This window comes from Halichoerus grypus, chromosome 7 (genome assembly GCF_964656455.1).
Source record: "Halichoerus grypus chromosome 7, mHalGry1.hap1.1, whole genome shotgun sequence".
Lineage (NCBI taxonomy): Eukaryota > Metazoa > Chordata > Mammalia > Carnivora > Phocidae > Halichoerus > Halichoerus grypus.
Window position 1 is genome coordinate 28,320,014 of NC_135718.1, and position 27,697 is coordinate 28,347,710.

The 27,697-nt window shown below is 41.3% G+C and overlaps 1 protein-coding gene across 8 annotated transcripts in view; it reads left to right on the forward strand.

Annotated features, from left to right (window-relative positions):
- Positions 1–27,697, forward strand: part of DNMBP (dynamin binding protein) — a 123,042-nt gene that overhangs the window by 18,143 nt on the left and 77,202 nt on the right. For 5 of the 8 annotated variants that reach the window (XR_013449651.1, XR_013449652.1, XM_036065080.2 and 2 more), the window contains exons 2-4: positions 11,855–12,009; positions 13,728–13,850; positions 25,435–27,441. Coding sequence is in view for 6 of the 8 variants with exons in the window: in XM_036065080.2 (XP_035920973.2) it covers positions 11,865–12,009; positions 13,728–13,850; positions 25,435–27,441 (2,275 nt within the window). In the remaining 2 variants the exon portion in view is untranslated. Of the gene's footprint in view, positions 1–9,962; positions 10,811–10,930; positions 11,059–11,854; positions 12,010–13,727; positions 13,851–25,434; positions 27,442–27,697 lie in introns of those variants that run through there. The other 3 variants (XM_078077248.1, XM_078077249.1, XM_078077250.1) reach the window with 3 other exon arrangements.

Consider the following 27,697-nt stretch of genomic DNA (forward strand, 5'->3'; position numbering starts at 1 on the left):
CCTGGAAATCACACAATATCACCACATTCTGTAGTTTAGAAATGAGTCACTAGTAAAGCCCACAATCAAGAGGAGAGGGATTAGGCTCTTCTCTTTGAAGGGAGCAGTATCTAAAAATTTGTACAGATATTTTAAGACTACCACAAATATGTAGAGGAAGTATATATGACAAAAATAACACAAAGGACAGCATGGGGTGGTAAATGGCATTATACTGTTGTATAGTTCATACATTGTATGTGAAGTGGTATAATATTAATTCTAATTAGATGCATATTGTAATTCCTAGAACAACTGTTGAGAAATCCAGAGGTATAGCTAAGAAGCCAATAGAGGAAATGAAATGGATTACTAAAAAATATTTGACTAGCTTGAAATAAGGCAGGCAGGAAGGAACAAACAAATGGGACAAGTGGAAAACGAATGCCATAATAACATTAAATGTAAATGGTCTAAATATTTTAATTTAAAAGTATAAGTGATCAGACTTAACTGTTTAAAAGAGAGGTATTTTAGAAATAAGTCAGAGAAAGACAGATACTGTGTGAACTCACTTATATGTGGAATCTAAAAAAAGCCAAACTCATAGAAACAGAGAGTAGAATGATGGTTGTCAGGTGCTGAGGAGTGGGAGAAATGGGAGGTTATTGGTCATAGAGTACAAACTTCCAGTTATAAAATGAATAAGTTCTGGGGATCTAATATACAGCATGATGACTATAGTTAACACTGTATTATATACTTGAAAATTGCTAAAAGAGTAGATTTTAAGTGGTCTCACTGCAAAAAAATTCTAATATCGTGAGGTGATGGACATCTTTTTTTTTTTTTTTTTTAAGATTTTATTTATTTTTTTTGACAGAGAGAGACATAGCGAGAGCAGGAACACAAGCAGGGGGAGTGGGAGAGGGAGAAGCAGGCTTCCCGCAGAGCAGGGAGCCCAATGTGGGACTCGATCCCAGGACCCTGGGATCATGACCTGAGCCGAAGGCAGACGCTTAACGACTGAGCCACCCAGGCACCCGAGGTGATGGACATCTTAACTAATCTTATTGTGGTCATCATTTTGCAATATATACATATATCAAATCATCACATTGTGTACCTTAAACTTACACAATGTCATATGTCAATGATATCTTCATAAAGGTGAAGGAAAAAAGAGATGTACTTTAAATATAAAGGCATAGATATGTTGAAAGTAAAAAAAAAAAAGTAGAAAAAGATAAACCATGTAAACTGTAAGGAAAAAGCTGGCATGGCTATATTGATGTCAGAGAAAGTAGACTTCAAGGTAAGAAGTATTAAGATAAAGAGGGACATATTGTTATGATAAAAGAGTCAATTCATCAAAATGATTGAAAAATTCTAAATGTGCTAATAACAGAGCTTCAAAATACATGAAGCAAAACCAACAGAAGTAAAGAGAAGAACAAACAAATTCCATTAAGAGTTAGGAGTTTAATACCCCTTTCTCAGTATTGACAGAGCAAGTAGATAAAAATCAACAAGGATCTTTATGATCTGAACGCCACCATCAATCACCTTAACCTAACTGACACTTATAGAGCACTATTCTCAACAACAGCAGAAGTGTGCATAGAGCACTCATGAAGATAGAACCGTATGCTGGGCCATAAAATACCTCACTGAATTTAAAATAATACAAAGTACATTCCCTGACCACAACAGAATTAAACTGGAAATTAATAACAAAGATCACTGGATATATGGAGCATTTGGAAAGTAAACAATGTACTTCTAAATAACCCATAGTTAAGAGAAGAAATCATATGGGAAATTAGTCTTTTTGGTTGAATGAAAGTGAGAGCATCATATCAGAATCTGTGGGATGCAGCTAAAGCAGTGTGTAGAGGGAAATTCATAGCTTTAGATGCTTTTATTGGAAAAGAAGAAGGATTTAAAATCTATTGTCTAAGTCTTCACAGGAATGAGAAAAAGATGAAAAATTAAACCCAAGGTTGAGGCAGGGAAATAACAAAGATTAATAGAAGAAGAAATCAGTGAAACAGAAAAACAATAGACATTTAACAGTGCCAAAAGTCAATTCTTTGAAAAGATCCACAAAATTAATAACCTCCTAGCAAGACTCAGAAAGAAGAAGAGAAAACAAAAATTTCCAATATCATTACAGATCATACAGATATTAAAATGTTAATAAAGGAATATTATGAACAACTGTATGCCAACAAATTTGATAGCTTGGATTAAATGGACACATTTCTTGAAAAACACAACTTACTAAAACTGAAACAAGAAGAAATGGAAAATTTGAATAGCCCTGTATCTGCTAAAAGTATTGGATATTTAATTAAAAACCCTTATTTTACTGATGAATTCTATCAAATATTTAAGGTTGAAACCATACCAGCCTTACATAGACTTTTTCAGAAAATAGAGAAAGTAACACTTCCTGTTTTTCATGTGGCTAGCCTATCCCATATACACAAATCTAACAAGTACATTTAAGGAAAAGAAGATTACAGACTAATCCTTTGGGGACATACGTGTAAAATCTTCAACAAAATAGTTGTTTTAAATAGACACTACCAGAAGTTTCCATATATACATTTTCCTTTCAAAGTTAGTGGTTCTAGTTTCTATAAATGGCAAGTATTCGTTTTTGTTATTTGCTCGTATAAAGCTGCCGGTCCCTGTTTTCCATGGTGCTTGGATGGTGGTGCTCTTTGAAATGAGCTACGTAACCCACCTTGAAAATGGTCTCAGCTGCTTTTAACACCGATTGGACAGTTTCTTTCCTCCCTATTTTTTCTTCCTCGGAATCTTTTGTTTTTAGAATTCCTTTTCTTATCCTTCCTTCTGAAATACCAAGAATATTTTATAAAGTAGGCTGAGAAACTACTGTCTTTTTAAATCTTTTTCCTTAGCAAAAAACTAGCTTGTACTTGAAACAGATAAGGAAAAGAAACAAGATGCCTACCTTGCAGATCTTTGTAACGTTTATGCTCACAGTTTGGAACACTGGGTTAATACATTTTCTTGGCGTTCCCTGGAAACTGTCCTAAAAACTGTTCTCACACATTCGTGGTGCTCCTTGTTATCTGCGGCATCACCCGAAAGTTTCATTTTAGTTTCATCTTCATCTGCACTTCTGCAACTGCTATCAGATGTGTTATCTGGGCATTTATTATATACACAGCATGGCAGAGCTGTGAATTTTATTTTATTTTATTTTATTTTATTTTTTTTTTAAAGATTTTATTTATTTATTTGAGAGAGAGAGAATGAGAGACAGAGAGCATGAGGGGGAGGAGGGTCAGAGGGAGAAGCAGACTCCCTGCCGAGCAGGGAGCCCGATGCGGGACTCGATCCCGGGACTCCAGGACCATGACCTGAGCCGAAGGCAGTCGCCCAACCAACTGAGCCACCCAGGCGCCCGGCAGAGCTGTGAATTTTAATGCATTGCTCAGCTGCTTAGCTCAGACATGTCCAATGTATTTACTTATGAGTCAGTAATTCATAAATTTCCACCCATAATTGAGATTCATGTGCGGTTTAAGAAATGGGTACCTGAGAGGATACTTCAGAAACTCTTAGGTTGACCCATCTGAAAATATTTCTTTTTTTTTTTTTTTTAAGATTTTATTTATTTATTTGACAGAGAGAGACACAGCGAGAGAGGGAACACAAGCAGGGGGAGTGGGAGAGGGAGAAGCAGGCTCCCCGCAGAGCAGGGAGCCCGATGCGGGACTCGATCCCAGGACCCTGGGATCATGACCTGAGCCGAAGGCAGTCGCTTAACCGACTGAGCCACCCAGGCGCCCTGAAAATATTTCTTTAATGGAAATATCTTCAAACTTGGTAGATCCTGAAATATTAACCTTGGGACCTTCCTCCACCAGTATAATTTTGTCAAAAAGACAAAATTGATGTAGAGATAGATAAGCACATTTTTTAAAAAGTAGCTACGACTTTGTTTTAGATGAGAAGTATTTGGTTTAAATCCTGAAGTGGTGGACTGAAGGGCCTTTCCGTGATTGGCGGGAACTCTGATCTATATCCTGTCCGTCTGCCGAGGTTGCAGCCTTCAAACTTGGGACCAATTTGAAACAAGCAAAATATAATATAAATTGTAAGGCAGTTTATGATAGCTGATTCCTTTTCTACCTTCATTACTCTGATCACCCTAAGTCAGAGCAGGCTTTTCATTTTTTCTGTTGTCATCGGAAGAGCAGTAGGCAGAAGGTTCTGTTGCAGGAGGTCAGGTTGACCCAGACTGTACTGCTCAGCCTCCTGGGGGACTCCATGATCAAGATGGATTCTACTTTTTCTCCTCATCCATTGCGGGGTCTCTGAGTAATCACCTGGCAGTGACTCTTGACCTTCTATCCAAAATGAACTCCAGTGACATAAACCAGAAGAGGAAACGCTGTTTTCCTAGCTTCTCTCATTTCCTTCCTGAAACAGATTGAAACTTCATTTTCTGACACCTCTGATCCCTTCACACAAAGCAAAGAGACTATTCTTTTTTAGCCCTGTGTTGTCAAGAATAAGAGAACTGCACAATTGCTTTTTGAAGTTAAATATTATTTCTCATTGCCAGGACTTGAAATTTTTAAAATGGATTCCCATTCCCAAAAGGTAATGTTTCAGGTAATGCAAGACCTAAAGAAATTTCCACATGCTCATGAAAGCATATTCCTTTGAAGAAACCTATGCTGCAGAGTCCTGACAGTGAAGACCCTCCTCCCCAGCTCTTGTCAGGTAGGCAGAGATGTACTTGTGCACGCCAGGACTCCCCCTCTGCGGAGCAAACAAGAAAGGAGAAACAGCAGTCCTTTGTTAAGGAAACCCCTTCAGAAATTTTGTTCTGGAATCCCAGAATTTAGATTTCTACTATGAATTGGGAAATATTAGGAAGAATATTGAAAGTGTCACCAGTGCTTTTTCAAAGAATAAATTTTCACAACTCTCATACAATGCGTCCTACTTTCCTGGTAGTAAAATAGATGGCTCAGAGTTTCAAAACGAGAATTTAGAGTTTGGGTCCCATTGGGGGACTATTGGGGCTTAATCCATCAAAAGTGGGGCTATTTTTTTAGTGCAGTATTCCAGACATCAGTATCTTTATCAGTATTTTTTGAAGCCTTCAAAATTTACATCTCTAGCTCTTATCTCTCACCTGGATTTACAATGGTAGATTTAGAAAACTAATTTTATAGTTTTCTGTATTTTTGGTCCCCATTTTTTTTTCATGCACAGTCCTCAGAACTCCTGAAAATACCTTTGGGCATGTATCCATCAGGGGCCTAGCAGAATATGGAAGGCACGCTCAAGTTGGGTCATTTGAGGAGGTCCTACTTAGAATGGAATGGACAGGTTTGGGGTATATAACAACCCCAGGCTAGCAGGAGCACCACCCCAGGCCTGTAGGGGCAGGGAACTGGGAGCCAACTGATAGCCCAGCAGGGAAGTAGCCAGGGGAATAAATAGCCCCACCTTACCATCCTTCTACCTTCGGCTCTTCTGCTGTGTCACCTGTTGGCTAAACCCAACTGGAAGCCAGAGGCAAGGGGGGCACCTTGATGCAGTTCTTGTGGGTCAGCTCTGAGCAGCACAGTTGCAGAGGGCAGGGCGGAGGAAGGTGGAGGGCAGGCCTAGGAGGGAAATGCAAGACACCCAGCACATGCTTTATTGTTCAGTGTCCTCCATCTGTACCAGGCTCAGCTCGTTTCTCAAAAGACTGCTTTGGAAATGACTTTTTAAGCTGTGTAATATCAGTATCAGGGTAAAAGTAGATAGTTTGTGATCTCAGGAGATTTTTCAGGAAGTATGTACAGACTTGTAGATATGTTGCTTATTAAACATGACCGAAGTTCCCCAGGCCTGCCTTCATGTCCTCTTGCTTGTATGACATACATTTTATTTTATTTTGTTTTAAGATTTTATTTTATGACATACATTTTAAAAACCCCTTGTTTACTGTGGGAAATATATGTAACATAAGAGATACCGTTTTAACCACGTGTAAGTGCGCAGATCTGTGGCGCGCAGCACATTCGCATTGCTGTGCGGCCATCACCACCAGTTTTTCATCTCCCCAGACTGACACTCTAGACCCATTTCCCCCTCACCCCAGTCCCTGGGAACCACCATTCGACTTTCTGTTTCTTTGTGTTTGACTGTTCTTGATACACCACGTAGGTGAAATCACACAGTATTTGTCTTCTAGTGACTTAGCATAATGTCTTCAAGGTTCATCCGTGTTCTAGCATGTGTCAGACAGTCCTTCCTTTTTAAAGCTGAATGATATTCCATTAGTAGACTTTAGTGATTTGTCACCCGGTGCTCATCATTAAGTGCCCTCCTTAGTCCCCATCACCTGTTTCACCCATACCCCTCCCCACCTCCCCTCCAGTAACCATCAGTTTGTTCTCTATAGTGAAGAGTCTGTTTCTTGGTTTGCCTTTTTTCCCCCATTATGTTCATTTGTTTTGTTTCTTAAATTCCACATGAGTGAAATCATATGGTATTTGTCTTTCTCTGACTGACTTATTTCACTTAGCATAATACTGTCTAGCTCTATCCATGTCGTGGCAAATAGCAAGATTTAATTTTTTAGAAAAGATTTTATTTGAGAGAGAGAGAGCATGTTTTGGGAAAATGGTGGGGACTAAGCTAAGCTTCTTGGGGGCAGGAACTATATCTTGAATGTTCTTTGGTATATCATGGGAGTACAACTGGATTAAGAGGTAGCTGTCACAGATAATTAGTTGATAGAAAGTGTTAAAATATCCTTGAATCACTAAAAAATGTCACTGTAGATTTAAGAATCTCTCTGTCTCTCTTTTTTTCCTCTAACTGAAAGATAAGCCTGCATATCTCCTTCTGAGATTAATGGCTAAGTTATCTGCAGGTTTTTATTTTTCCCTAGGTAGGGTAGATACTTTGGAATAGGAGCTGAGCTATTTAGGACAATAGAGGAGAGTTGAATGCTCCTGTCAGCCACCAACAGGATTAAAGAATAAATATTTGAAGAATAGTGGGTTAAGTCTGCATGGGAATTTGACTGAGTCCATTAGGCTTGATAAATATTTGTTAAGTATGTGAATGAATTATAGAAAACAGGAAGACCTTGTGAATTTTTAAGCAACTGAACAATATGTAAAAATCAACAGTTTAAAAGATTAACCAGGTTCATTGACAGATTGGTGGGGAGAAATGAATTGTATCTTTGGCCAAAAAAGAGGAAAATGACTTAAAAACAACAACAACAAAATGTAAACGGATAATGACCCTTGTTAAGATCTATATGCCAAAGTGCTGGAGGGGAAAGTCTGTGGTTTATTTTGAAATGAATGCATCAAAAATAAAAAAAATATATTTGCAATGTGTCAAAAAGTAACATGGATTGATAAATGGATAAAGAGAGATGAGATGTGATAAAGTAACTGCAGTAAGATGTGAATGGTAGAATCTAGGTGGTGGATGTGAAATTCTTTCAACTTCACTGTTGGAAAATTTTTATAAGAAAATGGAGAACCGAAGAGAAGAAAATGGAAGTCTAGAAGATTTCAAAGGAAGAGGGCGCCTGGGTGGCTCAGTTGGTTAAGCGACTGCCTTCGGCTCAGGTCATGATCCTGGAGTCCCGGGATCGAGTCCCGCATCGGGCTCCCTGCTCAGCAGGGAGTCTGCTTCTCCCTCTGACCCTCCTCCCTCTCATGTTCTCTGTCTCTCACTCTCTCTCTCGCAAATAAATAAAATATTAAAAAAAAAAAAAAAAAAGATTTCAAAGGAAGAACCCAGTGAGGTTTAAGAGAAGTGATGCTTGTAGGAAAACAAAACAAAACAAAACACATGGGCACTGGAGTCAAACAGACCTGAATTCTGGTTCTGGCTAAGCTGTGTATTCGCTAGAGAGTTTAGATATACCGCCCAGGGGTGGCACTGGGATTTGAACCCGGGCACCCTGGCTCTAGAGCCTTGCTATCTACCTTGCAGTGCAGCCGTGATTCAAGCTTCTAGCCCAGTGTCTGGCACACAGTAGATTCTCAAATGGTAGCTGTTGCTATTAGTGTACTGTCGGCTGTAGAGAATGAAGGAGCCCACAGGAGTATTTGATCTGGAAGACTTATAGGACACTATTACACAAGCTGAAAGGTCAAATTGTTTGTGGAGAAGAGATGGTTAATTTCGTTTTAGATACGTGGAAGTAGAGATTTTGATATGAACAGTTTCGTATATTTTTCTAAAGCTTGGTAAATGATTTGCTCACTAAAACTTTAAAAGCATGTTATGTGTTGAGCACTGCTCTAGACCGGTGAGCAAAACAGACAAAAATCTCTTCCCTCGTAGGGTTCTATGTTCTAAAAGAGTTTGAAGAATTAAGGACCTTTCTATCTCAAATGCAGAATGGAAATGCGGGCATTCACCAGCGAGAGAAGAAGATGGTGTTTTCATAGCAGACTTCCCTGAGGTCCCTGACATCCTGCTCTATGGGCAGCCCTTTCCTCTGCTTTCTCTGATTTCCTCTGCAGTTCTTTTGCCTTCCATCTGGAGTTGGTGGAACAGCTTATATAAGCTATTTATGTTTAAGTTTCAAAATATCTTTCCAGGCCTCTAAAATGGCCCAGACAGGAACAATAACAGTTGCTTCTCACAGGGTATCCAGGGCAGAGAAGACGGAGATGAAATTCATGATATTCCACATAAAACAGAGGACACAAAGATCTCCGTTCTGGACACACACACACACACACACACACACACACACACGAATCCTGCACTTGAGCCAGGCTCGGACTCCAGCACCCTTGCAGGGTGTTCCTCAGCGATTACGCACTCCTTCCCACAGGGTAGGAGGTCAGTCAGTAAAAGTATTCATTGAGCCAGACCCTCCTCTGCTTCTGAGTCATGTTCTGGTGCGGCAGAAAGGTTCTCAGGGAGAAGCTTTAACTCTTTCACATCACAGAGTTCACTTCTCAGTGTAATAGGGTCTCTCTCTCACATCCTAGAGATCTTATGCTAATTCTTTCTTTAACATTTCAGATAATGAGGTAATATATTTAGTCTGAGAGTGAGATGGAATTTGAGAAAATGTACTAGAAGGAGGATAATAATATCCACCATGGCCCAGCCTTGAGTTGTGTTAATAATATATGGATGGCTAAGAGGTTTGCAAAATATTATGCTTGTTTTAAAAAAAAATGTATGACACCACCCTTACATGGAAATCTGACATCTGGCAACGTCAGCCATTTGGAGGACAGCCAGAAAATAAGAAAGGGGCCTCAGAGCACATGAAAAATAACTGTTGAAAAACTCTAACACATGTAGTTTACCACCACAGAAGAGTTTGTTAGCATTTCCTTAGAGCTTGTTTACTTTTTATGTATCTGGGAACTTCTAATAACTTGGGCGGCGTCTGTATGGTCTTCTCTCCCCAGCAGAGAACAAACAGCGATCTAGAAAGAGGGTAGAAAAGCTGACCGAGGAGATAACTGATAGCAGAAAGACCCAAAAGTTATACAGTCCTGGTGTTATGCATCACTTCACGGTATAGTAATGTGTGGTCTTAATAATGAACTTGCATCCATCAGTCAAGGAATACATTAGGTTCAGTGTCTTCCCGTTGCAGAAGGCAGAGAGGTATATAATGTGTCTAGTTTTAAACGTGGTCAAAGCTAAGCCAGGTTTTGACATGTTGAAATGGTCAATTCTGGGGTGTTTCTGTGCTTGAAATAGCACTTTCTCTGGTGATGATATATCAGTGAGACAGATTTGAGCTTGTAGCTGATTATGGAAATACTGTTTAATAAGCGCAGGCATTTATGAGCACCTCCGGTACCAGCCCCATCCTAGGTGCTTTCACACCAGCAGCATCTTGTCTCTTTGGGGACAGATCTGGGTTTCCATTTCCGTTTCGTCTCTGACTTACTGCGTGACCTTGCACAGATTACATCACTTCTCTGAGCCTATGTCCACATCTGCAAAATGGAAACCAATAATACACGATAGGATTGTTGTGAGGACTCAATGGAGGAAGTACATAGAATAGTGCGTGGCACATAGTAAGTGCTCAGGAAATACTAGGCATCGTTGTAATTATTTTGATCATTGTCATCATCCTCTCGATGATGAATATGAATGTATAATTATCCCCATTTTTCTGAACAGGAAACTAACCCAGAGAGTTTAAGGAGTATGTCCAAGGTGAAATAACTAATAAACAGTGCAGCTGGCGTTTGAACCTTGGTCTCTGACTCCAGACACCTGGTTACTTTGCATTCACATTAAGCTGCCTTCTCAGCATGTGATTATAATTAGACTTTTATACTTAAAGAAAATACATGGTAGGAAAGCGCAGAGGACGTGGGGAATGTTACTGGCCACTTCTCTTTTCCACTGTGCACCCAAGTCATCTCATTATAGAAAAAAGTTCCAGTAACACAAAGATAAGCAACTTTTACTCGACAGTACACATTACATATGCAGTGTTGAACTGGGTTGCATGATTCATTAAAATCTTAAAGGTACATTAATATACTCAGTTATTCATCATATGCCTAACGTGTTTGTCCACATCACTGTTTTCTTAGATAATAAACTCTATGGAGCTATAACCATGGTTTTTTTTTTAGCGCTTTTTGATATCATCATAGTTATATGTGAGATGAAAGTTAGAATCCTCATCGCTAACAACACCAGATAGATACTAGAGGTAAATAAAGGAGAATAGACTTGAGGCCTGGACACTCTGGAGAGCGTCAGCTTCTCCACTCGAAAGACCTAGGGAGAGAGGCTGCTAATCATGGCTGATTGGTTACAGGTGAGCACATGCCCGCTAGTTCCTCCCCCCTTTTCTTATTCATTTTTTTTTTAAAGATTTTATTTATTTATTTGACAGAGAGACACAGCGAGAGAGGGAACACAAGCAGGGGGAGTGGGAGTGGGAGAAGCAGGCTTCCCGCGGAGCAGGAAGGCAGACGCTTAACGACTGAGCCACCCAGGCGCCCCTAGTTCCTCCCTTTCTGTGGCTTAAACACGTACTTAGGCTCCCCAGGCACACATATCAAGGTAAGAGACACATCAACTTAGCACAGCACAGACTCCATAACTGTGAGGATACTATGCAAGCCTGGGCCATGGGTGTCTTTGAGCTGAAAACACATTCTTGGTCTGGTGTGGTATATGTACCAGATCTTGTCTGGAGGTGTCATTTTTATAACATCCTTTCTTGTTCTTTTCATGGATTTTTACTTTTCAGTACGTTTTAAATCTCTGCCTTTGAGGTGTGATCCCACATTCCTTTTTTTTTTTTTTTTTTTTCAGTAGGTAGGAGTCAGGCTGCCCTGGGCCTGAATCCTGGTCCTGCTGTTATGAACTCTATGATCTTAGACAAATTAAGTTTTCCAACTTGCTGAGCATAAGTATCCTAATCTTTAAGATAGTTCTGGGGAAATAAATGAAATGCCATATTTAAAATCCCTGCTTTTTAAATACCACATCTTAAAAGTACCATATTGCCTGTACTTGAAAAATGTTAATTTTTCCTTATTGCCCTCTTCAGGCATATTGAGAAATCTGCATTTCCCAACTTTGTACCTCTTCTGTCACTCATAGGTAAAGGTCACTTTTTTCCCCCCAATTCCAGAATTGCCTTGAGAATCAAATGAAAATGTATGAGGAAACTATTGTTTTTGTGAGATAGTACCTTAATTTCTTTAAAGTATAAAGTACAAACTTCTTACTTGCTTAGCTTTGACGTGATTCTAAGTGTCTATCTTAAGCTTTATCATTCTCAAGATATGGACCTATATTCCAATAGGTTAAATAGTTACACTTTCCAATTTCTTTTGACCTGTCTTTCCAGGTCGTAAAACATGGAGGCTGGTTCAGTGGTTCGAGCCATCTTTGACTTCTGCCCTAGTGTGTCCGAAGAACTACCGCTCTTCGTGGGAGATGTCATTGAGGTGTTGGCAGTGGTGGATGAATTTTGGCTTCTAGGAAAGAAAGAGGATGTTACAGGTAAGAGGCTCCTAATTCCTTGGATACAAAATAGACCACAAGCCCTCCCTTCTTTCCATATTAAAAATAAAGGTTAAATGGGAAGCCCAAGTCCATAAACTTCAGAATCCTTTGTGTTTTTTTGTTACGTCTTTACTGTGGTTTCTACCAGTGAGGAGAGAATGTTTGTTATCGTTCCATCTCTCCTTATGGGTTCCTTCCAAAGGTTAAGATGGTTTGATACCAGCTGTCCCCAGCCCAGTTGTCTGTTCACATATTTACCTCCCCTCCCTGGGTCTTTATCCTTTGTGCTCAGCGCCATTGCTTTCCTTCTGAAAATACATGTTACTTCTTTATTCAGAACCCTGTTGTTTGCCTTTACTTTTCACTACCAGTCTTTATTTCTGATTTATGGAACTTAAGTCAGTCTCCCCAATGTTTTCTCTGGCTGTCTTCCTCAAACATTTTCTACCCTTTCTTCTACTCTTTTCAAGAGAGCATGATGCATCCTGTTCACTCCTTCCCAGATCCATGGTCAGTCCAAATCTATTAAAGCTGCAGCTGCCCTTGGCAGTTTCCTTTCTTTTAGTCTTTAAAGTCTATTATAGCACCCGTTTCTTTCATTCATTAGCCTAGGGAAGGGTGGAAGTTTTTCCCCCACACTGTGCACCTGTGTTAAATCCAGTCCTTGACTTACATATATTTATGTAAGTCTGAGCTGGAGTTTGGTATATAGTCTTTCGAACAGACTCTGTTGACACTTACCCACATTTGGGCAATAATAGATTATTTCCCAGTAGAAATGATAGCTCAGCTAAGACAAAAATGATGAATAAGAGTTAGAAAGGCGAAGAGGATAGACAGAATTGCTTGTCCAAAGGTCCTGTGCTGACAACACGGAGGGTCTGAGAAGAGTTGAGCGTGGCATGCGGTGTGAAAGGTTGAGGGGGGCAGAATGTGCTGGGCAGAGTAGAAGGAGCTGGATCATGGGGGACAGAGGATGCCATGGTAAGGAGTTACGGAATGGGGTAACAGTACAGGTGCTTTATACATCCGATGTGTAGTTGAGAAAGCTCGCTACTGCGGATTGGGAAATGATAGGAAAGGGCAGAGCCAGGGGCAGGGAGGCCTACTGGGAGGTTGTTGCCATAACCCAGGTGAGACATGCTGCTGGCTTGGACCAAGGTGGTGGGTCTGGAGATAAGTGGAGGATACAAGAGACATCTAGAAGGTGGGATCCACTTTCTGGTGCTTTCCAACCGCCAGGCCCTGTCTATCTACTACTATCTATTAAAACCCTACCCATCTTCGGACTAAAATGCAAGCTTTCTCGTAAAAATTTTCATGTTCTTCCTGAAAGACTTTCTACCTTCTCTAACTTCCGCAGCAATTTGTGCACCTCCATTGTGTCACTAGATTTCCGAATGGAATTATTGCTTATGCCTGAATTAGATTTTAAGATCTTTGAGAGCCAAGACTGTCTTACCTGTTTTTCCCTCTGCACTGCGCCCTGTGTAGAGTGGCCCCCAATTAACGCTAATTAGATCGAATTGCATTCTCTGTGCTCTGCATGCGTTAAATTTTGTGCACTGTACTTTTTCTATAGTAGATTCTCCAATTATGAGTACTCGGTTTTCAATTCAGTGTCTGTAAATGGGCTCAGAAAAAAAAGTGATTTTGTCCTGGGACACAGACGGAAAATGAGATTCCAGTATTAGAAATGTTTGCTTTCGTTTCAGGGCAGTTCCCCAGCAGTTTTGTGGAAACTGTGACCATTCCCAGTCTAAAAGCAGGAGAGAGGCTGTTTGTCTGTGTCTGTGAATTTACATCCCAAGAATTGAACAGTCTTCCCCTCCATCGAGGTAAGTTGGCCATTCAAGAGTAGACTGTTTAATTTTTTAAAAAGATTATTTATTTATTTATTATTTATTTATTTGATAGAGAATGAGCACGAGCAGGGGGAGCGGCAGGCAGAGGGAGGAGCAGGCTCCCCGCTGAGCAGGGAGCCTGATGCAGGGCTCGATCCCAGGACCCTGGGATCATGACCTGAGCTGAAGGCAGACACTTAACCGACTGAGCCACCCAGGCGCCCCAAGAGTAGACTGTTTAAAATAAGATTAGTTGGGGCGCCTGGGTGGCTTAGTTAAGCACTTGACCCTTGATTTCGGCTCCTATCATGATCTCAGGGTTGTGAGATGGAGCCCCACGTCGGGCTCCATGCTCAGTGGGGAGTCTGCTTCGGTCTCTCTCTTTCCCTCTGCCCCTCCCCACTTGCTCACTCTTTCTCTCTCTCTCTCTAAAAAAAATTAAAAAATAAGAAAAATAGAATTAGTGGAGTTGTTACATTTTGACAATTAGGTCTTTTTTTAATTTTTAGAAGTGGCTAACCTCTGGAGAGTAATAGCAAGATTGTGCTGACAATAATAATGCCTTATATTTGCATAGCATTTTATAATTTGCATAGCATTTTCTCACAGATACATTCTCATCTGAGCCTCACCACAGTTTTGGGAGGTAGCAAAGTAGATATTATTAACTGCATTTAAGAAATAATGAAAATGAGATTCAAGGAATGTTACCTGCAGGTGAGAACTTTTGGCCTCAGAAAGTAAAGTCATGTCACCTGATTGAGTATAAGCCCAGCATTCTCTTTCCCCTGCCCCATATTGTAGCCACACTTCAGACTACATTTATCTTTTTTTCCCTTAAAAACTGATACGACTTTGCTAGCAACATTACTATAAGTGTATGAGAGTCAAGGAGGAATTGTTGGTATGGGGATTAAGAGATAAATATAAAACAGCCCCATTTGACTCCCTGCCATTAGGTAATGTTACCTTAAAGTTCTCATCAGAACCAGTTTAAAAGGAAGTGGTTTAAAGTGAATAGTCTTAGCCATGTCCCAGTGACATTCCAAGTATTTCTCACTTCACTCTGATAGACATATGAACTTCTAAAGACGGACGATAAACCATTTTTCACCAAATATACTTAAGTCCACACATTTCTGCATAAGCACAAAAACCAATAGTATTCCACAAACTGATGTTTATGATCAGTGTGATGTTGTGAGGACAGCCAGCAAAATGGTAGAATTTATTGGGCATGTAATTGTTACTTGTTCTTTTGAGTGTGGCTGTCAAGGGATAGGCTTAATTTCTTAAGCCACATGTGAGAGAGACAGAGCAGAGGTGGAGAAAGAGAAGAGCCTAGCCTACTTTCCTAACCCGTAGTCGGGGAGAAGAGGGATATTGGATTTGGATCTTCATCCTCAAAATCTATTTTGAGAGTTAAGAAACTCTTCACTTTACACTGACCCTCTACCTCTTTTCTGAACACTTCCTTGTTAATCAGTGTTGGGAAGGAAGGGAGAAGTAGATGAAGATGTTATAGCAGGGAACTTTGATCTGTCCCTACTCAGAGCCCTCCCCCTGGGGGGGCTGTAGTTCATGTCAGACCAGAGGGAGTGGGGAAAGGGCTGCAAAGCACAGTGGCTTCCATCAGAGCTAGGCAGAGGACTTGGGTGGCATGGATTTGTCCTTTCCTGCACCTGGTTCCTGGAGCAAATAGTGGGCATAAGAAAATACTCTGTAGGAATATGCACTATGTCTACGACGTTTGGGGAATCTGAGAATGTGGCTTTTGGAATTAGCATTTTTTGCTTCATAATTGTATCTTGTATTGTCAAGTCTTAGATACTAAAAAGAGAGATTTTCTGCTAAATGCCTTCCCTGGGAACACTGGTCTCATGGGTTGTTCTGAACTTGCTTTGAAGTTAAAATTCACATCAGCAATCCCAGGCCCACCAACTAGATTTCTCAGAAAGACCAAAAAGCATGGACCTTTCACCCGTGAGCCTCCTGACTCTTGAGCTTGAGACTGACTCAAGCTCAGGCTGGGTCCTGGAATCTGTAGATGTTATCTTCACTAGTTTTTAAGCAAAGGAAGAGGATGCAGCAGAGGCGATACGTAGGAAGCGACTAGAAAGAGGTATGCTAACTGTCAGTGGTTTGATCTTGTTCTCTTCCCTGATGCTCTCCTGCCAGTAAGTGGAGACTATTCAGCTCTCTTTCCTTCTGTGCTTCTCACACCTCTTTCAGCTCTGTGTCTTCTGATTTGAACACTTAAGGCTTTGAGAATGGGGAAGTTAGATGTACCTCTGCAGTTTGTCTTTTTCTGGGAAGTTTAGCATGAGACACAGAAATGATACTAACTTCTCTAGTTTTCTGTACGTGACAGTCCACATTAACAGATAATAATGTTACTAGTTGGGAAAACAATCAGTAAAAATGCAAGTATTGTTTTATACCACATGTAGTAGACTTGAGTCTGCGCTTCCTGATTTTCAAGTCTAGTGCTTGGAATGGCCCTTCTACTTCTTAGACTGAAAATCGTTTTTCCCATTAGGTCAGTGTCCCAGCTCATGACTAGCATATGTTCCTCTACCCCTGTCTTCTAGTGCTGTTAATCCTGTTGTTTCTTTCTCTCTCCTTAGTACCTTCAGTATAGTAGTGAAGCTTCTCCCGTTCTGTGTAAATAAAACTTTTGGTGATTTAATATGTCAGGAGGGGATTTGAAAACCTCAAGAGCATGTGGGATGATGTTTGAGACCTGTTTTGTTTTACCATGCTGCCTTTAGTTAATTGTTACCTACTTACCTTTCAAAAATATCATTGGGGTTAAATTATTTTTTAAATATTTATTTATTTGAGAGAGAGAGAGACACCACGAGCAAGGGGGAGGGACAGAGGGAGAAGCAGACTCCCTGCTGAGCAGGGAGCCCGATGCAGGGCTCGATCCCAGGACCCTGGGATCATGACCTGAGCCGAAGGCAGATGCTTAACGACTGAGCCACCCAGGTGCCCTGAAAAAATGATATATTTTAATTGTAAAATTATATTATTAAAGAAATACATGTATTTAGGTATATTTAGAGCAGGCAGTATAGCTTAGGGGGGGTAAGGATTCTGAGGGCCCTAGATTTATTTTTTATTTTTATTTTTTTAAATGAATTCTTTTTATTGTAAGCAAATGTCTAAATTTTTCCACCCACTTTCTTTAGAAAGAAAAAGAAATCAGCAGGCTAAGGAGATACCCATTCAAGAACTGACGTGATTAAAAATTAAGATATAAATGGGTGACTCTCAATGACCTTAGCTTACAAAGATGGTGGAGTAAACTACTACAAGCACACTAGTTATACAGTATTTTGTGGGAGAAGGGCATACAGACATAGCTAACTTCATATAGATCCCATTAGACAACTGGATTTACAACAAGTTTTTTTCATAAGAAATGGGCAAAGCCAGCTTTCGTTTCAGAATCAAAATGCAGAACAAATGGAAAAAGTATGGTATTGAACCTTCACAAGTTTGAGCCTCCACAAATAATGCAACCAAGTTTTACATTTTTAACAGCCCTTCTACATACACTCCATCTTCTCTATCTTGGTTCCGAGTTTTATCTTCATTCCCAGTTATGCCAATTCCATTGTTATTTGAAAGAAGAAGCAGCCTTCCCGGTTATTGTCAAAACTACTCTTGAAGCCTTCCCCCTCCACTACTCAGCAAACTACAGAGAGGGCCCTAGATTTACATCCAACTCCACAACTTAGTCGCTGTGACCTTAGGCTAGTTACTTGCATTCTCTCCACCTCAGTAGGGTAGTAATACCTAACTCAGGTAGTTGTGAGGGCTGAATGAGGTCACACACGTATGGCATCTGGCACACGGTAAGCATGCAGTAGAGATGAGCTATCTTTGTTATTCTTAACCTGGGATTCCTGGACTTCATAGATGTGCTTTGGGGGGCCTGGTTTCTTGATCTTCACGGGAAGGTTTGTGTGTGTGGACATTCTTCCAGGGAGATTCTATCTGGAATTGGAATCACCAGTAGTCCTTCCAGCAGGTGTCACTCTTTCTCCTTTCCACAAAGCTGTCCAATTGTTTTGGACTGTTCCCTGTCTTTTAAGTTATATTTAAACTCAGAGACAAGGCTGTCTTTGTATGTCTTCTTTGGGAAAACGTCTATTCAGGCCCTCTGCCCGGGTTTTAATCAGATTGTTTGTTTTTTTGGTGTTGGGTTGTAGAAATTCTTTATATATTTTGGATATTAACCCCTTATTGGAACTATCATTTGCAAATATCTTCTCTCATTCAGTAACTTTTTATTTTGTTGATGGTTTCATTCGCTGTGCAAAAGCTTTTTATTTTGATGTAGTTCCAACAGACACACGGAAAGATGCTCAACATTATTAATCAGGGAAATGCAGATCAAAACCACAATGAGATATCACCTTATACCTGTCAGAATGGCTAAAATAAAAAAAAAACAAAAAACAAAAAACAAGAAATAACAAGTCTTGGCGAGGATGTAGGAAAAAAGGAACTCTTGTACACTGTTGGTGGGAATGTACATTGGTACAGCTACTGTGGAAAATAGTATGAAAGTTCCTCAAAAAATTAAAAATAGGGGCGCCTGGGTGGCTCACTCGGTTAAGTCTCTGACTCTTGGTATGGCTTAGGTCTTGATCTCAGGGTTGTGAGATGGCCTGGGTTCCACACTGGGCCTGGAGCCTGCTTAAGGTTCTCTTTCCTTCTCCCTCTGCTCAACCACCCCACTCAGGTGCACACATGTGCTCTCTCAAAATAAATAAGAGAGAAAGAGCAGAAGGAAAGAAGGAAGGAAGATACCGTATGACCCAGTAATTTCAATAATTTACCTAAAGGAAATGAAAACACTGGGGTACCTGGGTGGCTAGTAGATTGAATGTCAGGCTCTTGGTTTCGGCGCATGTCGTGATCTCAGGGTCATGGGATTGAGCCCCAAGTTGGGTTCTGCACTCCTTGTGGAGTCTGCTTGGAATATTCTCTCTCCCCCGCTCTCTCTCCCTCTCTCCTTCCCCCATGTACACGCACAGGGGTGTGCTCTCTCTCTCTAAAATAAATAAAATCTTTTTTAAAAAAACCCTGAAAACACTAATTCGAAAAGATATGTGCACCTGTATGTTTATTTCAGCATTATCTACAATAGCCAAGATATGGAAGCAACCTAAGTGTCTACTGATAGAGAAATGGATAAGGAACATGTGGTAAATATATACAATGGAATCTTAACGCAGCTCTCAGAAAGAATGAGATTGTGCCTTTTGTGACAATGTGGATAGACCTAGAGAGTATTATGCTAAGTAAAATAAGTCAGACTGTGAAAGATAAATACCAGATGAGTTCACTCATATGTGGAATCCAAAAAAGCAAATGAATAAACAACAACAAAAAAAGCAGAATCAGGCCTATAAATACAGAGAACAAAGTAGTGATTGCCAGAAGGGGGGGGTGGTGGAAGGATGGGCAACATACATGAAGGGAGTGGGAGGTGCAGGCTTCCAGCTATGGAATGAGGAAGGATAAAAGGGATAAAAGGCCCAGCATGAGGAATGGAGCCAGTGGTACTGGAATCACCATGTATGCTGACAGATGGTAGCTATGCTTGTGGTGACCATAGCATAACGTGTACAGAAGTGCAATCACTCTGTTGGACTCTTGAAATTAATGTAACATTGTGTGTCAACTTAAATAGAAAAAATTTTTAAAAGAGAAAAACAAGGTTTTCTCTTAGAAGGATCAATGCAGGTGGCCAGGGCCACTGACTGTCTTAAAAATAAACAGAGGGAGGAAAAAAAAGGGGGCGGGGGAACAAAAAACAAAAATGAGAGTGTGACAAGGAAAATACAGAGAAAGAGGAGAGAAGAAAATTAGTGGGAATGATGAAATACCACTAATAATTGCCTCACATAACACAGAATGCCTATAACTTTGTTTCTAGGTCACCTCCCACTCTCAAAAAGACCAATAAAAAATGAATTGATAAATTTTTTGTAATTTTTTAAATTAAGTTTTTAATTTTAATGCTGGTATAGTTTCTTTTTAGAAACAAAATCTTTGTCTTTCATTTATTATTGTACAGCTTTTCTCTGAAAGCATTAATATTTGATAGTTAACATACAGTGTTATATTAGTTTCAGGAATATAATATAGTGATTCAACAAGGCTATACATTACTCAGTTCTCCTCATAAGTGTGCTCTTAATCCCCATCTCCTATTTCACCCATCCCCCCAACCCCCCTCCCCTCTGGGAACCATCAGTTTGTTCTCTACAGTTAAGAGTCTACTACTTGGTTTGTTTCTCTCTCTTTTTTAAATTTTGCTCGTTTATTTCTTTTTGTTTTTAAAGATTTTATTTATTCATTTATTTATTTATCTGAGAGAGAGAGTGAGCATGGGTAGGGGGGAAGGACAGAAGGAGAGGGAGAAGCAGGGAGACTAGCTCAGGGCTCAATCCCAGGACCCTGAGATCATGACCTGAGCCGAAGGCAGATGCTCAACCAAATGAGCCCCTCGTTTGTTTTATTTCTTAAATTCCACATATGAGTGAGATTGTATGGTATTTGTCTTTCTCTGACTGCCTTATTTCACTTAGCATTATACTCTCTAGTTCCATCCATGTTGTTGCAAATGGCAAGGTTTCATTCTTTTTTTATTCAATCTGGATAATATTCAAGTGTGTGTGTGTGTGTGTGTGTGTGTGTGTGTGTGTGTGTGTATTAGATCTTTATCCATTCATCTATCAATGGACACATGGGCTGCTTCCATAATTTGGCTATTGTAAATAATGCTGCAATAAGCATGCAATAAGCATGCATCCCTTTGAATTAATGTTTTTGTATTTTGGGGATAAATACCCCAATAGTGCAATTACTGGATCATTGGGTAGTTCTATTTTTAACTTTTTGGAGAAATTTATTTACAAATAACCTGATGACTGATACAGCACCCATGCTGTAAGTCTGTGCTGCCGTGTGTGTGACCTGTGAGGGTAAGGTTCTGACAGGGCTCATGGAAATCTCAGTAACATGTGTGGTCAGTCTGCATAAAGCACATAGTCTTCCTGGGCATTGCGATTCAGGGGGGGACCTAATACTGCAGAGTCATACTACTTATATTCAGATTCTAAGAAGACTTGCATTTGTTCTTACCATCGTATACCTAAATGCATTTCTTGCTCAAAGAAAAAAATCCAAGCAGAAGAAGCAGGCAGCCGGGCAGCTGGGATTAACTGTGCACGAGTGGAAGCCTCAGCTTGACCCTAAGGATCACCACACTTCCTGTTTTCCCGTTTACGAAATCTGGGCACTCTCTTCCAGCAATTGCTCATATTGTTTCCGAAGTCTGGAAATGACCACTAGGTAGCCTTCGTTCCTCAGGAATCACCTGGAATGCCAGGGGAACAGGGGCACGACTCTCTGATGAAAACGAGAGACTCATGCAAAAAACTCAGTACCAGCAACAAAATAAAGGTGTTGAGCAAAATCATCTCTAAAGTGCTTTTCAGGATCTAAACTGTGATTTTTAAAAAGTTTACCTTTTTTACATAGAAGTAGCCAACAGAGTGACAGTCTGCCAGGTAATAAAGCTTATCAAAACAGTCACCCAGCTGAAAATAGGAAAAGCAAGCCCTGTGATAAGGGTTTCCTGGAGATCTGGCAAAGCAAGGAAAACATTGTCATTCTGCAGCATTAGGGAATCCCGTTCATTCCCAAGCCAGTGGAGTGGGAGTTGTGGCCAGCTTTTGTTCTTCTTCTTCCCCAAAAGGCCTATTGTGCCTGGACAATAACCTGTCTTCAGTGAGTTCCCTCTGGGGTTCTGATGGAAGAGCCTTAGAATTAGTGGGGGAAAAATCATTTGTAACATTCTCAGGACCCCAAGTTCCAACCAGTGGATATTGAATCATAAATGAAAGAAATATAGAAATAGAGGGCCAAGACCCTGTTTCTCAAGAATTTCTAAGTAAAACATATCAAATCAGTGAAAATGAATAGGGTGCCTACCACCAAGCGCAAAAGCTTACATTAGGTGCTGTGTAGTCTGTGAAAATACAAGTGTCAAAATGAGTGATGAAATAATCATTTCGTTAGTAGGCTACAGATGGCCAAGGTGAATGTGGGTTTCTAACGTCCTTTAGAAAAGTATGCTAGGGTTTCAGATAGACAGACTTGTATAGGAGCTAATGAAAGTGCCCTTGTGTGAAATAGGGTCTCATAGGGGAGATAATATTGGCTGGCTGGGGTAGCCGTGGGGGAGGGGGTATGACTGGCAGTAGATGCCAGGTTGCACTGAGGTAAAAACATAAAAATAGTCTTTTGGTAGTTGAGTAATTAAACCTCTTTAGAGAGTGTCCGGAGCAAACTTTTTTTTAAAAATCTACTTCAGTTAATAAGAATAGGATTTTTAGAGAAGAATTCTATGGGAGTAGGAAGACGCCTTCATGCCTCGAGAGAAAAGTTTGAGCAGGGGAGGGATATGGTAAAATTGGTACATTTATTACATTAGTTTGGCATGAATCATTGGGAAGAGACTGGAAGAGACAAAGTCTGGGGCAAGGTTTAAGAGAGTGAGATGATGATTGTTGGACTAGGGTGGTAGCAAGAACGAGTAATGAGGGGAAATAATTTCTGCAAGAAGATATTAGAAGGAGGAGTGCTTGGGTGGCTCAGTTGGTTAAGTGTCAGGCTTTGGCTCAAGGTCATGATCTCTGGAGTCCTGGGATGAGCCCCGTGTTGGGCTCCCTGCTCAGTGGGAATCTGCTTCTCCCTCTCCCCTTACCCTCTGCTCATGCTTGCTCTCTCTCTCTCTCTCACTGTCTCATTCTCTCACTCGTTTGCGCTGAAATAAATAAAATATTTTTTTTAAAAAGGCTTGTAAGAGGATATTAGAGGGAAAAGGGAAGCTAGCAGCTTGAAGCGAGTTTTGGAGGGAAGATATAATTAATTTATTTGGGAGTTGGAGTTGGAGAATCGTTGTCTTTATCAAATGGACATTGAATGCTTGCTATGCAAAAGGCATTGTATCCGATTCACGAAATACAAAAGAGAAGTGGTACCTGCCATTAAGGAATATGTAATTCACTTGGTGGGAAGATAGGACAGACTCAATTTGTTAATCTATTTGTTAATTTGTTAATCAAGAGCATGCAAGCTGATACCCTAAAAGATAATCCAGTTTCAAAATATGCTTAACTATAAAATGACTTACATGACTTAGGTGCTTTGCTGTCCTGGTCTTATTTTACTTAGGCTGGTTGCGTTCCTTGATTACCTCTGCTGATGAAAGTAAAGTTGACTATGTGTCAAGTAAGAGGGAAGTTTAAAAAAGGTTGAAACTGATAATCCACAAAACGAACAGTTCATTATCAGATAATTAAGAGTTTGTTATAAAACAATTTAGTACAGGGCGCCTGGGTGGCTCAGTTGGTTAAGCGACTGCCTTCGGCTCAGGTCATGGTCCTGGAGTCCTGGGATCGAGTCCCACATCAGGCTCCCTGCTCGGCGGGGAGTCTGCTTCTCCCTCTGACCCTCCTCCCTCTCATGCTCTCTGTCTCTCGTTCTCTCTCTCTCAAATAAATAAATAAAATCTTTAAAAAATGAAACAAACAAACAAAAAAAACAATTTAGTACAGAACTATAGAGTAATTCTTTAAGTTGGGGCGAATCCTCTAAGACTGAATTTTAACTTGATTTTTTTCCAGAATCACTGTGCCCTATCCTTTCTTTACCTCACCTTCTTCAACAGTAAGACATATGCTAACTGTTCAGCTTATATTTTGTCAGGTTAACCTGAAACATCGATATTGGAACTATTTTCAAAAACAAAAGTACTGGGGCGCCTGGGTGGCTCAGTCGGTTAAGCATCTGTCTTCCGCTCAGGTCATGATCCCCGGGTCCTGGATCCAGCCCCAAGTTGGGCCCCCTGCTCAGTGGGGAATCTGCTTCTTCCTCTCCCTCTGCCCTTCCCCCCCAACTTGTGCGGGTACACATGCTCTCTCTCTCTCTCTCTCAAATAAATAAATGAAATCTTAAAAAACAAACAAAAAACCCCCACAAAAGTACTGATTGCTAGAACACACTTAAGATTTCAATATAATGTGTTGTCAGGGTAAGGATAGTTCAAAAAGGCCTTTGGGGGAAGTAGATGAAGAGCTTGCTGCCCACACCCCGTACCTCCCACAGAGAAGCCATTCCTCAGGGGTTGCCTGGGTGGCACAGTTGGTTGAGCGTCCTCCTGATCTCAGGGTTGTGGGATCGAGCCCTGGTCCGGGCTCCTAGCTCATTGTGGAGTCTGCTTGAGATTCTCTCCCTCTCCCTCTGCCCCTCTCGCTCATGCACACTCACTCTCTCTCTCTCTCTCAAATAAATAAATACATCTTTAAAAAAAGAAACCATTCCTGAAGACGTCTTTCATTGTTCTGTATTTGATGTTGAATAAAAGTTAGTGTGAGAGATCGGATGCATCTGTTCAAAGGATTATAATGGACATGTATATATTCTTTATCATTTATAAACTAATCCAATGACACAGACTGTAAGAACATTGTTTATAGTGGCATTTTTCAAACTTTTTTGGTCCCAGGAGCCCTTTATACTCTTAAAAGTTATTGAGACCCTAAAGAGCTCTTGCTTATGTGAGTCTATTGATATTTGCAATATCTGCTGTTAAAACAGAAATTTAAAAAATATTTATCAATTCATTTTTTAAAACCTATTATATATTAACATAAATAGCATAGTTTTTTTAAAGGTTTTATTTATTTGAGAGAGAATGAGAGAGAGAGAGCATGAGAGGGGGGAGGGTCAGAGGGAGAAGCAGACTCCCTGCTGAGCAGGGAGCCCGATGCGGGACTCGATCCAGGGACTCCAGGATCATGACCTGAGCCTAAGGCAGTTGCCCAACCAACTGAGCCATCCATGCGCCCACATAAATAGCATATTTTTAATGAAAAATAATTTTCTAAACAAAAAAATTTAGGGGGGAAGAATATCATTGGTTTACATTTTTGCAAATCTCTTTAATATTTGCTTTAATAGGGGCACCTGGGTGGTTCAGTTGGTCAATTGTTTGCCTTCAGCTCAGGTCATGATCTCAGGGTCCTGGGATCAAGTCCCACGTCTTCTCCCTCTGCCCCTGCTCTTGCTCTCTCTCCATCTCAAATAAATAAAATCTTTAAAAAATATTTGCTTTAATAGAAGGAAGCTAAATGCTAATATTTGTATTTATATTCAATCGACTGTGATATTTTGTTTTAACTGAAATATATAAAGTCTCTGAAGAAAATATAGTTTGGACTTCACAGAGTCTCTGAAAGGATCTTGGAGCTCCCCCAGGATTCCATGCACCACATGTTGAAAAGCACTGGTTTACAGGACTGTGCACTGTGTTGTCACTAAATGGTCGAAATTCACTAAATTGTCAAAAGTATTATGCCCTTAAAACTCCAGAGTTACATTTCCCTGAATCTGATAGATGTTTAAAATGATGAGTTGCACTATTAGTTATGGCAGTGTTCTTTTGGGGTGATGACTCAGGTCGTTATCTTTGCTTGTCTTTCTTTAGGTGACCTAGTGATTCTCGATGGTGCCCCCACGGCCGGCTGGCTGCAGGGCCGAAGCTGCTGGGGTGCCCGGGGCTTCTTCCCGTCGTCATGTGTTCGGGAGCTCTGCCTCTCCTCACAGAGCCGATGCTGGTGCCCTCAGAGCACCTTGCTCCAGATTCCTGAGTACTCGATGGGACAAGCGCGGGCGCTGATGGGGCTTTCGGCCCAGCTGGACGAGGAGCTGGACTTCAGAGAAGGGGATGTGATTACCATTATTGGAGTTCCTGAACCAGGCTGGTTTGAAGGGGAATTAGAGGGTCGAAGAGGCATTTTTCCAGAAGGTTTTGTAGAGCTTTTGGGGCCCCTGAGGACTGTGGATGAGTTGGTAAGTTCTGGAAATCACGATGACTGCGTTATTAATGGTGAAGAAGAGATCCCTACAGGAGAAGACGAGAGGGGGCCGGAAGAGGATGAGGACGAGCCGGGGACTTATGGAATTGCCCTCTACAGATTCCAGGCCCTGGAGCCGAATGAGTTGGATTTTGAGGTAGGTGATAAAATCCGAATTCTGGGAACGCTGGAAGATGGGTGGCTAGAAGGATCACTGAAGGGCAGGACAGGCATCTTTCCTTACCGATTTGTAAAGCTATTTTCTAAAACAAGAGCAGAGGAGACCATGGATCCTCCACGGGAAAGCAGCCCTACTGAGATCCCTGACCCTTCTTTGGGTTGTTCAGAGAACTCCTTGGTGGTGGAGGGAAGAAAACCCGAATCTCCTGAGTATAAAGCAGAGAAGTCCAACTGTGTTATTTCTGAGACATCTGCATCTCCCCTGGAGCATCTGACTTCTGAGTATGAAGTAAACAAAAACTCTCATCAGGATGAAGGCATCTCAGGGGGTGCCCCAAGAAGCCCAGGCCTGGGGCACGAACAGCCTCTTGCCAAAGACTCTTCTGCAGAGGATCCTTCAGAGATAGTCAGTGGGGTTTCCTCCCACCCTCAGGTACCTTTTCCTCCCAGACTGCAGAAGCACCAGTATCACTCTACAGCAGGAGGGGGCCGCCGAAGCTCAGAGCAGTACGCTGACCCTCTTCCCTTCGAAGCAAGGACTAAAGACAACTCCAGCCTACCTCCCAGAGGAATGTCCTCCCCACCAAAAACCCTTCAGAAGCCAGTGCTGCCTCCTCACGGTGGCTCCTGTCTTTTAGGCCCTCGGGTAGTCACACACAGCCAGTTGAGCTCTCTGCTCCAGGGCGTGGCAAGATGTGCTATAAAGCACCACATGCCCAAAGCAAACGTCTCCAGCTTTTGTTCTGCACCAGAGGGATCAGACGTGAGGCCTGGTCTGCAAGACAAGGTGTTTGCAGCCGAAGCCATGGCACTTTTACACGGAGAAGGCAACACTGACCTGGATTCGAAGTTGACACAACAGCTGATGGAGTTTGAAAAGAGCTTGTCAGGGCCCGGCCTAGAACCAGATAAAATTTTGCGCCACTTTTCAATCATGGACTTTAACTCGGAGAAGGACATTGTCCGAGGTTCCTCAAAGCTAACCAGCCAGCAGGAGCTGCCTGAGAGGAGGAAAGCCCTAAGGCCCCCGCCACCGCGTCCCTGTACTCCAGCATCCGCTTCTCCCCACGTGCTTCTTGACCAGAACCTGAAACTTGAACCGCCCTTGGCGATGCGACCCTCTCGCCCCGCTCCCCTACCTCCCTCGGGACAGCATCGGGGGACTCCAGGATCCCCCAGCCTCCTAACCTGTACCCGTCCGAGCTGTGAGACACCGGAGAAGGAGGGCCCTGAGAGTGTGGACCAGACTTTGGACGAGACTTCCCAGTGTCCCTTAGTATTGGTGAGGGTTCAGGAAATGGAACAGGACTTGGATGTGGGTAGCAGGGCTCAAGAAGAGCTAAACTTAATGCTGGAGGAGAAGCAAGATGAATCATTAAGGGAAGAGACCCTTGAGGATCTTGAGTTCTATGAGAGCAACATTGAAAGTTTGAATATGGAACTCCAGCAACTCAGAGGTAAGTGACGGGGAAATAATAGATATGCGTTTCTTGACATCCACCAGTCCACGTAATGGCCTCCCCATGTTTTTAAGGGAGATGTTACCATCTTTGACAAAGACTGATTTGCTTTTTCATTACCTCATTTCTTACCTTGTCACCACAATTCGACTGCTCTGTCTCGATACATCCTGTGACCAGATAGAGCAGCTCAAACCTCATGGACATTTATCCGTCCTGTTGTGCTAAAGCATCCATGGCAGGCCTGCCGGTG